General features: G+C 38.3%; 1 protein-coding gene and 1 long non-coding RNA gene across 5 annotated transcripts in view; one reads left to right on the top strand and one right to left on the bottom strand.

The window, feature by feature from the left end:
• LOC110354076 (uncharacterized) overlaps positions 1 to 12,280 on the bottom strand; it is a 125,871-nt gene that overhangs the window by 22,882 nt on the left and 90,709 nt on the right. For all 3 annotated transcript variants that reach the window (XR_011811142.1, XR_011811143.1, XR_011811144.1), the window contains 6 exons: positions 10,354 to 10,798; positions 8,526 to 8,615; positions 6,646 to 8,116; positions 4,421 to 4,480; positions 3,035 to 3,195; positions 1,442 to 1,521 (listed from right to left, as the gene is read on the bottom strand). This is a non-coding gene — a long non-coding RNA (uncharacterized lncRNA). The remainder of the gene's footprint in view (positions 1 to 1,441; positions 1,522 to 3,034; positions 3,196 to 4,420; positions 4,481 to 6,645; positions 8,117 to 8,525; positions 8,616 to 10,353; positions 10,799 to 12,280) is intronic.
• NR5A2 (nuclear receptor subfamily 5 group A member 2) overlaps positions 1 to 12,280 on the top strand; it is an 87,240-nt gene that overhangs the window by 46,949 nt on the left and 28,011 nt on the right. For both annotated transcript variants that reach the window (XM_027462711.3, XM_027462712.3), the window contains exon 6: positions 3,599 to 3,718. In XM_027462711.3, the coding sequence (XP_027318512.1) occupies positions 3,599 to 3,718 (120 nt within the window). The remainder of the gene's footprint in view (positions 1 to 3,598; positions 3,719 to 12,280) is intronic.

The following is a 12,280-nucleotide window of genomic DNA, read 5'->3' as shown; positions in this document are numbered from 1 at the left end:
TTTAAGGCACATACTTGCTATGGCCAAAGGCTGATTTTTTGTTTTGCCAGATAATGCACAGTTACTCATGTGCCATGTAAACACAAGGGTGTTTGTGTTATGGCCGAAGTCACACACCTCGTAAAGTATGCCAGCTGATTCTAACGTAAGATGTGCAATGTTACCGTGTTTGTTCAGTGATCTACATTGTTTTCTATTTTCCATTTACTAGGTGTTAGCAGAGTTAAGGTATATGATTTTCCTCATCTACATGCCTTTCAGAAGCAGGCTGTAATTGATCCTCCATTTCAGTAATTCATGACCCTCCTTAAGGTCATCTCTGTTTCTTCCCAGTGAAAACTGGGAAGTATTCTGCTGCCATGCCAGCTTTCCTGAAATGGCAAAAGCAGCTGGATCTAATAGTTTTCTGAATCCAATGTTTTGGATGTGTATTTTGCTTTTTATGATACCCATTTTAGAGGCTTTCACTGGCTAAGTTACAGTGAATACAGGGGAGCAGATTTTGTGAACCACTAGCAGATGTTCGCTGTTGCTAGTTTTACGAGTCTTGTAGAACAGCAGGAACAGGCTATGTGCAAAACATATTTTTTTGTGTGATTTTGCCATCTCATACTGTTCTCACAGCACTGGCTCAGTAATGATATGATAAAGCTTGGGAGGTAGGCTTTGATTGCAGACTAGCTGCTGTTGGGGCCTTCAGAAAGCCAGACCTGTAAAGCGCAGTTTGTTTTCAAAAGTTGCTGCCTGTGGCTGAGACAGATGGGTTAGCCAGAAATATGTCATTTATAATATAATCAAATGCTTGACCTCTTATTCAGGTATTAGTTGTTACAACATGGATGTTGAACGTTTAAACTGTCTCACAGCTTGTTTTGTTCAGATATAAGCTGTGGTAGCTTTGTGTGAAATGTTAATTTTGGATGAAATTATCACGTTGGCATGATTTATTTGATTTTTGTAACACTTTGTTGCACAGGGGAAAAAAAAAGGAAAAGCAAGAGTACTAGAACCTGTAAATTTCAAATAATGCCTTCAAATAATGCCTTATTTTAAACATGGACCACATTTTGGGGGGGAGTGTTTCATTGCGGTAATTTATAGCCCTCTCTTGAGCTAACAAGTCACTTGGCTGAAATGTTTTTGTAGACAAATACACATTGTGGGCAGAGGAAGAGAGATCTTTTAATACAGAATCAGCCTTGCTCTGTGATCTGAACAGAAATGAATTATCATGGGTACAGACAGCATAGGGATGGAGCAAGGCTGAGTTTGTGATAGCACTAGCTTTGCACTGACTTAGTAATATATCCATCTACAGAGTCCACACCTCTTTCTATCCTCCATCTCTATTGCCCGTGGATATGTGGCTTACAGGTGTTATCTGAGCTTACATGTATTAACTACAACTGTAGGCGATATTTTAAAAGATTATGCTTAGTACCTCAAAGCCAAAGCATGTGAAACTCTTGAACTATCAGAACCGAGAGTGTTTCATCCAAAACCAGTTCAGCCTTTTTGTGTCTGTAATAAACAAAGACAAATGGAAAACAAATTAGGAATGGAACAGACAATCTTCATACAAGCATTAAATAATTCTGCAGTGGTGGATTTTGCAACCTTAAGATGTCATTTTGGCATAGATACATGATTTCTAGATATAATTTCTGTATCTAGACATTTAGATATAGAAATGATAGATATATTTTTTTAATTTTATTTTTTTTTAATTTCTGGAAGAACCAACAAAAACAACAAGCAAACAAACAAACAAAAATCCAAACCACAAAATAATGCCATCCTCTAGGCAGACCAGCAGTGGAAGAAATGAGATGTTTCCCAGCACAGATACCTGTTACAGCTGTGGAGCAGGGCCTAGTGAAGGCTATGGGGGAGAAAGGGCTGTACACAGGTACTCCTGCACTGGCTTTACAATGGCCCACTCCCTTTCTATCCTGATTTAATTTCTTTGCACAGTCCAGCAAGAAGGAATAATTTGATACCGATACCTAAGGGTTATCTGGGACAAGAAGAGTTGGGAGAAGATTGTGATGCAGAGAAGAGAAGGCAAATAAGGGAGTTAAAGAAAGAATTGGATGTCTAAGATGTTGAAGTCTGAGCCATATGGCAAGTGACTGGAAACAGGGAGAAAATACCAGGCAGCTTTCATAGATGACACTTGGAAAATCCATCAGTAACAAAAGTTACTTCTTTTTCTACAACACAACAAGAAAACAAGCTGGAAAGGATAAAGCTCAAAAAAATCATTGGATGAATGATGATAACACTTGAAAATACCTATTGCAATATTTATTTAAGCTCATGCAAAATTGCTCCTAAAAATGCAGCTTCCCATCCATCATCAAATAAAGTTCTAAACCAATCAAAATTAGAACTCCTCAAATAATATTTTAATAGTTCTGTCTGGGAAATTTTATGCAGCTGCCCTCTAAAAATATTCTCCTTGCTAATTTATTTTTTATTTCTCCTATTTTATATAATTTTGAATCCGTTCAGCATTTGCTATATACGAAGGCTTTTAGAGTTCTTTGAACTGTATACATACTATTACCACATCCACACCACGCAATTAATTGTAGCGAGGCTAATGTACACACCCCTTAACTCTCCCAGGACTGTCTGAAGTCAAAGACTTCATTTTTTTAGGAAAGAAATCAGTAAGTTCAGTAAGAACAGATGCCGAGGATATTGATGTTTACCATGACTTAAATTCAAAGTCCTTCCACTAATTTGTGTATTTTTTCCCCATGTCACTGCAAATTTTCATAATTTTTCCATGGATAAAGTGAATAAAACTGAATGCAGTCCAGTTGCAATTACCATCAGTTTAGTGAGAGACCTTGTTATCCTGTAATATGCACATCTCAAATACCAACGCATCAAAACCTTAATGTAGGCTGCTTGTGCTGAGTGCCCAGAACGTTCCTGCTATTGCCAAATGCAGTCAGTGATAAGTCTCTTACTGCCTTATGTACATGCCTTTCTTGCCCTGCTGGTGACACCCGAAGATACCCACCTTGTGTCTGTTTTCTTCTTTCTCCATAGTAACACAATCATTCTTAGAGAGAATGTTTACCACCTCTTCACTTTTTCCTTTGCAAGGAGCCTACTTCTGACTTGGGCTTGTTGCAGCAATAGTGCTCTTGAACCTGCAGATTCTTCTCTATTTTTCAAAAGCTGAGATTCAAGGATGGGGAGTACGGGAAAGTTCACGTTAGCATTGTTTCTGCTATTTTTGCTTTTGGCTAAAAATAATGTCCTGTTGCTATGAGTGTTTCATAATTACCTTATAATACTAGTATTACTTTGCGTAACGTTGCCATAGTTCTGATTTCCTAGAATCAACTTCCTGTAATCAACTGCAAATCTTCTATATATTTTACAGATAATGTTTTCAGCAATGCCCTATTTGTTCAGCTGAGAATAGCAGTTTTGTGGACAAATAACTTTTGACAGCATTTCTGTTCATGTGATGCCTGAAGGAAGCAGCAAGTTAGCCAGTGTCCATTAGTGACTCCACAGTGTGATGTAAAACATAACTCTCAGCGTAACGCCACCAACGTTCATGTTTGCTTTACAGGTTGATGACCAAATGAAGTTGCTACAGAACTGCTGGAGTGAACTCTTAATTCTAGATCACATTTACCGGCAAGTGGTACATGGGAAAGAAGGCTCCATCCTTCTGGTTACCGGGCAACAAGTGAGTATATGGGCTCAGAGAAGTATTGATGGCTTTTTAATAATCATTTTCAAAATAGCAGGAGTTTAACTAGGTCAGAAGCACTTCTGTGTTCTCAGAGATTCTCCACAAATAATGTAGATAATATGACTTGTGCACTCTGTTCCTAGTCTGTTGATTACAGTTAAACTTATAAAAGCAGATATAATCATAAGAACTTTGCTTTTCAAATATACTTGTATACTTCAGTGATTGAAAAACAGCAGATGAGAAATGTCTCTCAAGAAGTTGTATTTCTTTGGAGCGAAAATGGCTTGTTTCTGACAGCAACAACAACAGACATCCAAAACCCTACGCTGTAGGTCTAAGTAATTTATTTTATTTTCCCATCATAATTATGGTTTACTCAAAAGAATCACTAGCTGGGTGAGAATCCTAGATAACTTGCAGCTACTGCCTCAAAAATATCTTGCTTTTAGACAAATATGCACGTGTGAAGTACTGGGGAGTTGAGACATTAATCCCAGGAAAATTATTCAGTCCATAACATATAAATGCAGGTATTGTCTCAGGCTATGTACCCTGCAGTTTCTGCACAGCTTTTCAGTGGCTAGTTTTCCTCAGGCATCAGATGTTTAGATTATCCAAAATGCAAGAGCAGTAATGTGGCAAATATTAGGAAAACTCAGAGAAAATCCAAAGAAAGTAGAAGTTTTGACTCACCCATACTTTCCAAAGCACAAAGGACATAAAGAACCTTATTTGCAGAATTCTTATTCTGGCCTTAACAGGAAAAAAAAAAAATCAGTATCAAAGAAAAACAAAGTGCATCTGTACATTATGTTCCTGATTCAAAGTGAAAACAAATGATGGTCCACTGGTATTTAAGCAGCTACAAATTGAACTGTCTTGATTTATACACATGGGAAAGAGTTCCTTTTCCTAACTATACAGATGCATCATTTGTGTCAGCATGCTCCAGAATCTGTTTACAGCTTCAGTCACAATTCTAAAAGTCTAGCCAGTTTTTAATGCTAAGAAGAGTTTGTAAGAATCAGAAAATGAGGAGAAACAATCATTTGCATTTGTGATTAAAAGGTGTACAATAGAAGGGAAAAATTATCCACTTGTCCAAGAAAAGTAGGAAAATTCAAATTCTATCTACAGAACTGACTCCTGCACTTTTGTGTGAAGTCCCTAATCTATGTAAGATGAAGTTTTACTCTCTCATTATATGAGAAAAAAATTACTTGCATCACTCCTGATGTATATCAGTGCTACTGAGAAAACTACTGATTCCATTTCCATTTCATCATCTGCAAAACAACGACGATTGTACTGGCAACAATTTTATTTACCACGCCAGGTGCTTGTTTTTAAAGGCATGAGTAGATAGACAGCTTGCTCTCCCTGAAAAAACTGTCAAATTAATGTCTCATTTGTTATGTAATTAGCTAGGTTTTTAAGATATCAAGTGTCTAGGTGCCACTGAAATTGTTAGAGATATATAAATACCTTCAAGTTCTAGCCACTGCCCCCATTTTTCCACAGTAACAGTTCTTAGTTGGATTAGCCACTTTTACCTTTACTTGCAGAAAAAAACAGCTGTACATGTCCTCATGGCAAAGCAGAGCATTTCATCACTGTTGGACAACAGGATGCTAATTAAATGCACTGCTTACAGATCATCAGCTGGTTTTGGATCTTGCATATTTCCAACTAAATTAAAACCTGGCTAAACTGAACTGGTTGTATCCATTTTTGCCCTAGCTTTGTCAAGTAGGTTTAATACATCCCTCTTTCAACCCAGTTTGGCTTTACTATGTCAACATTTGTCATTTGAAGTTGGTGCAAGCACCCACAGAGTACCCATCACCTGCTGCTTCACACTTAGGCTGCTTGGAGAGCAGGGAGAGTATTACCAGAACACTACAGCCAGTTCCCTTCCATATTGACTGCAAGTTTTTTCAGCTTATGCCTGCTGCTGGTTCCTCTCTTCCTCCCAGAGCTCTGCTGCAAAGCACCACAAGGTCGGGGAGACCTTGTTAGCAAAGAAGGTGCTGAGTACCTCAAACTGGGCTGCGTTTGCTGGTACTAAGTCACCAGCCACGTCCAGCAGCAGTCCCACATTTTTCTGGCTCATCCTATAACTAGTTACTTGACATCCTTGCAAGTCTCAACTCTAGCTGAACACTCGCTATTTTAACATCATCCCTGAGTACCTGGACAGTTTATTGTTCTGAGCCATTTCCTGCTTTTACTTTTTTGCACTGCAGCTCAATCATGAGTTGCTTGTTTAGCCTATCTGATCCACTACAGCCGCTCCTTTTTCTATCAGGATGGACCACCCTAGCAGCATCAATTTGGTCTGTTGTCTTTCTGAGACTAAAGTCTGGCTCGAATATATTTATGAAAGGGGAATTATGACTGTTTGTTTCAGCTATGTAGCTATAAAATAATTCTGGAAAGCCACAGTTCCAGACTAAGGCATTATCAATATTTGCCACTGTACTAAATGCTGCATACTTGCTGGTGGCTGCCCTGATCTTTTCAGTTCCCGCAGTAGGGAAAGGGAAATAATCATGCCACCATCTCATAAAAATTAATTGATTAAGGTGTGGAAAGCACTCCAACACTTCTGATGAAAAATGCTGTATATGTTTTTATTTACTGCTACCAGCAAAGCACTGAGCAAAATTACAGTCAATCACCTTGCTTTCAAAGATATTAACTTTAAACTGAGGACTAGAGTTAGATAGCCTACTTTATTACCTGAGAGATCATGATTATTGTCACAAGTTACCAAATTTAAGACCTCAGAAGCCTTATTCCTTGCTTTCCTTAATACATCCTTCCATAAAAGCTGCTCATAAACACAGTCCTTTTTACAATCACAATCAAGGGGGAAGCTGTAAGGGGGAGCTTACTGCCACTTAATTAGAACATACCTGCTCTCTCCACTCAGAGTGCACAGCCTCTGCTCCTCTGATATAAAAGTCAAACTTCATGTAGCTCTCCAGGGCCATACCATTTTCTGTTCTATCGTAGGTATCTAAAATGGGCTAGTAGTTAGAAGCACACTCATAATTTTCGAACACATTGGCTCAAACCTGTTACTCTAGGGCATTCTTATCACATTACCATACATCTGCATTTCCCTCAAGCCATTGGCTTATGAGTTTTTCCCTGTGTCAATCCACTGTTCCCACTTTGATGGGAAAAAAGTGCAGTCAGCAACAAAGAAGTGAATACTGTCCCTTGCACAAAAAGACTGTGTTTTACTTTATTTTGTTATTTATTTGGTTGGAGTTTCATAAATGAAGCTCTTTTGTGTGTATGTGTTTCAGGAAAGTTCTTTTTTCATATCATTACAATTCCTCAGCAATTCCTCAGAAACAAGTTCCTCCCTACGCTGCACACTTCATTTTCTGCACTAAGTACTGCCCCTCAGCAGTAGTAATTACCATTTCAAAAGGAAATAAAGTAGCACAAATGCATTTTACAACTCTCCAAATTTCATAACAGAAAACAGCTAAGGAGTGATTTGCAACATGGAAGTTAATTGTAAATCATTGCCAATATGCTCTCCACACACCAAGTTCCATAGGCTTGCCACATGGCATGTAATTTAAATTATAGAAATTTAATTCCTCCAGCTTGAGCACTTTCCTTTTGTATCTTCTGCACCAACAATACACGGCCAGCTTCCAAGATCCAGCACACACAGAGTACATACTAAAGCTCTGTACAGATTATCACTCACTGTTCATGCATTTTCAGGCAATAGTCAACAAACACCTGAATTGTAGGTTCAGTTGCCCAGACAAGCTGCTTATTTTGTTCATACCTACAGCACTCATTGCCAAATTTTCTGTCTGTTGAGTTTGGTCAAAATCTTTCTGATTAAAAAGGCAGTCTAAAAATGTGCCACCATCTGAGCTTTTTTGAGATTGTTCAAACTACTGATTGACGGGCAGTTATCACACAAATATATATTTCCACCTAGATTTGTATTCTAAGAGTAGCAGCAGAGAAGAACACGAGGGATAACCAAGATCTCAACAGTGTTGTGTTTTAAAGCAAATCATAACTTAATTTCAATTAAGAAATTTGTTACTTGAACCTTTTGTAGCTCTTTCAACTGTACCTTATTGAAAGGTGTTGATGCATCATGTAGGGGCTTTGCCTGAGGAATTTTCTGTGGTAATGTCATCTTTGTTAGACTTACCCACTTGCAGAGAAGGTTTCTAGTATCCTGATGTAGTTGTATTTGCTGAGGCCTTCAGAGAATCTGCTTGTCTCGGGGACCAACTTGCAAGTTCAGTGACTTACCGCTTTGCTGCTGAAAAGGTTTTCAGGAAGCAGCTTTACTTTCAAACTGCAGTCTGCAGATGACTGTATGACAAAGAAGGATCACCCCTGCAGAAGTATCAATGTTGTACAAAGTTACAAGAGTGTTAGAGGAAGGAGTGTCTCAGAAGGACAGGAGAAAGGAGCTGGTGAAAAAGTAGATAAGGAAACACACTATTTTGTTCATCCTATGAAATGAATAAAAATACATATACTAGTCACGGGTATAAGAACTAATGGATAGGTAATACAAAGCAATTACTTCATATATTCTTGGGAACTCCTCATTTTTATTAGATATATATATATATACGCACACATGCATGTGTATGTGTGTACATACGTATAATTTTTTCCATTAGGTTTGTGATTGCAATCATAGTTGTATTTGGCAAAAAAATAAAAATGATATTGGTATTTGGGAACCAAATCTACAAGTTCTCGCATACACAGAATTTGACTGAAGGTGGATACGCACGTGGTCAAGCAATCATCATTCTGCTGTTCAGTGTAGTACTTGTTCTCTCATATCCAGGCTTGTATGGTTCCTCACTCTAGTGGTTTCTGCCTAATGGAAAAGAAAACAAGGTTATGGTGGATGTTAGAAGTGTCTCAACAATGAAGATGTTATGCTAGCTGTTTTGGGGGGCTGAACTAGATGCTCTCAATTAAACTAGGTAAAGCGGATCAGAATCCAATCTTTAAAAAGTGTCCAATTCAGGTGTATCCAAAGATACACTAAACTTTGAACCTTTCTTTTGACTAACTATGGCCACACCTCTGAATAACGTGGTCCCAATTCACATTTGCTTTGCTATATCATCATGAACCCATCATCACACTGTTTTTAAGTCTAAAATTCCAATTCCAGTAACACCATCATGAAGAGAGCACCCAACATGATTCCCTGCATGCCAAAACCATTCAATTTCCCACATGCTAACTTTGTCATATTCATAAGAAAAAACATTTCTTTTGTATTCTGTACATACTGCTCTCATAAAGAGAACAAAATCTATTTGGCTGGGGTCTGCAAGGCTACCAGTCCTTCATACGAGTCCCATACTACTGAACGTATTTCTCCATATAAATTAATATGAAATTCCACATTTGATTTCAAGATTGTCCAGCAGGAGAAAAATTGTTCAGAGTCTCAGTTCAATGAAAAAAGCAATACATCAGTCCATCCCAAACAACTGTAGCCTATTGGAGTACTTACACTGATGGGATCCAAAGTAAACGTATCCAGTCTTACTGATGGGGAAGAATTTAATGTGGTAGAGCAGAGGCTTATATAGGAATACATGTATGAAAAGGGAAAATGAACTTAACTGAGCTAAAAAGCCCCTGAAGAAACAGACTGAATTAGCACAGTCCTAAGTGCTAATATTTGTAAAATATTAGGCCTAAATATTTGCAAAAAAATTCAGTGACGGTCTGTCTTCTGATGAGGCTTATGGATATTCATATTCAGCAATGATTGCATATCGTATCTTCTCTAAGAAACAAAGTGCATTGCAATGCATAAGGAAAGAAATGTATTCTATTGTACTCTAGCTTAGATACATTCTGTATGTTATTTTAACATCAGCATACTAATAATTTGAAGAACCTGGCTGTCATCATTAATAGTGTAGAAAATTAACACTACTGGTTAAAACAGCATTCTAAATGAAACTTAATTATTTTATCTTCATGCATTTTATAACATAAATATATCTACTATAAATTAATCTGTATATGATCAACTACAGGGCACATAATCCAGTCTTGACATACAAGTGTTTTTGAAACTAAGTTAGATGAAATAAATGCAGTACTTTAGAGTGCTACTATTTGCATATTATAGCTAATTAGCAAGCACAATATCATCATCCTAGGGGAAAGGTCCACTGGCAGCTTAATTCATTATCTTCTATTATTGTGTATCATGTTAAAATGACAAGCACCTTACACTGTATAAGTCATCACAATTTTAATTAATATATCCAAAACCGATATAAGCATCTGCTGATTTTGTCTGTGCTGAGTCCTCCTCAATTTTTGTACGTAGGCATTTCTCCAAAGTGTTTTCTCCACATTCATTTGCTTTGAAATATAATATGAACATTGTTTTAAATGTTTTAAATGAAATTATTAATCATATGAAAAGATCAAAATGAATTTAATAACCACCATCCTTGCGAGTAAAATATATATTCTCTCCTACCTCGTGAAACAGTAGAAGAGTAATTATGGTTGTGATAATAAATTAACTTGCTCGCTATTTATTGTGTGCAACGTTTTCTTCTGGGACAAATGCTCACCTAGACATGTAGCCACTAGAGCCAACTCTCAGGCTTCCATCTGGGTCAGGACTTCAAGCACAGGACAGACTGTTGAGGGTGAGTCCCCAGGCTATCGCAGTTTTTCATCCGAGGATGGGAGCAGTGGCAGAGCCCCCCACAGCCCACAGCAGCCTGTGCTGGACCGAGTTGCATGGAGCAAAGCAGAAAAAGGACGGTTGCTTTGCTGCACCCAGACGTCCTCTGCCTCTTGTCTCTGTGCCCCAAACACGCAGCGATCTAACTTACAAAAGGTTCTGGCTCACAGTAGTGTCATTCCAGTAGATCAAGTACCTGATAACAGCTATTAGCAAGTAACAGCATGCTAATACACTGTCTGTACACTGTTGCAAGCTTGCTGAAACACTGACAAGGGATTCAGTTCAACACAACTTTTCCATAGGACATATGACTCCACTGTTGTATCCTAGAAATCAAATACAATTTAATTTTAGAAGGAAGGAAGGAACCTGATTCCACCATTATACCTTAGGCTTGGTTTTGTGGGCGGAGAGACAAGGACTATGCCACAGGCCACCACCTGACTCCACCAGAGCCATCTGAGCCCATTGAAACCAGGGATTTGGCTTCAAGACCCATTCATTACTATGACAAATCATTTGCAAAACCAAAAAGTACAAGTGCTCCCTGCATTTCTGGCCTTCAGCCTTGCCATTTATTTAGCCCAGGGTGTAGTTTCATGTTGTAAAAAAGCCTTGTCTTTTGTTCTGCCTCAAACAATACCTTACTATGTTAAATTGGACTTTCATGTGAGAACAAAATCTACAGAATTAGTCACTTCCATCTCTTACTGCTCTGCTTATCAGCTGAGATTTTTTTTTTTTTTATAGCTGACTCTCCAAATGCTACTGAACTCCAGGTACTTTACTACAATATATTGTTTTAAAACAGAATTCTCATAAATGCTTTGCACTGGCCTAACTAGCTTTCACCATCATTAAAGGGATTTAGACTTTTAAGTCACTTTCAACTGTATCAAGAAATGTATTTAGAAAAAAATAGTCATCGTTGCCACGTCTCTCTGCAGTCACATTTAAGTTATGACCTTCTTACTAATACTATCAGCTTTTCTATTTTTTTTCCTTTGCTGCTAGTGCCTCTGTATTCCCCCGCCCTCTTTCAGAGCCTGCAGCCTCATCCACTCATCCCTTACCTTTGCAACAAAGGGAGCAGGGAAGGCCAGCAAACTAGGGGGTAACTGTAAGAGGTAGCCATCAGAAATGCTGAGAAGTACGTGAATGCTGCCTGTCCAAAAGAGCTAAGTTTTTCTACTTGCAATTTTTCTACTTGCAATTCACAGCTGAAAGTTCTCTCCTAGAGTTAAATACTAAGCAAATCCTTCCTCTCCAAGGTCCCTGCCTTTCTGCCCAATACTCATGATCAGAACACATCCACAGGATGCGTGAGATTTACCTGAGGACACCTGCTATTTCTAACTTTCAAAGAGATGACTAGGCTATAAGTAATTTATTAACTGCCAGGCTATAGTCTGATTTATTTCACTCACTCTTTGGACTGGAGATTTGAACTCAGACTTCCCTCATCTCAGTTGACTGCTCCAGTCAGTGGCCCGCTGAAAAATTCCCACTCTGGTATTTTTGATGCCTTAGGTAGATGAAAGCAATTTAGTCCATAAATCTAAAAAGAGTTGTAGCGTGAGCTGGAAACGGTGTCATGACCTGAATAGGCCTGGCCATGCCTAGAGTCAGTTCAGCACCCCAAGAACTAGTGGAAAATGGAGCCATGAGGACTTGAAGCAAAATGTTAGGTGGCAGCAGAGTGAAAGTTTCTAGTATCTAGTTTTAGATTTAGGCACTTCAGTTAGCAAATGGTACTACAGCACAGCCTGCAGTACTGCATATATAGTGATACCCACGCTAAGCTTAAA

Source organism: Anas platyrhynchos, chromosome 8, assembly GCF_047663525.1.
Source record: "Anas platyrhynchos isolate ZD024472 breed Pekin duck chromosome 8, IASCAAS_PekinDuck_T2T, whole genome shotgun sequence".
Lineage (NCBI taxonomy): Eukaryota > Metazoa > Chordata > Aves > Anseriformes > Anatidae > Anas > Anas platyrhynchos.
This window is presented reverse-complemented; position numbering and strand designations above follow the sequence as displayed.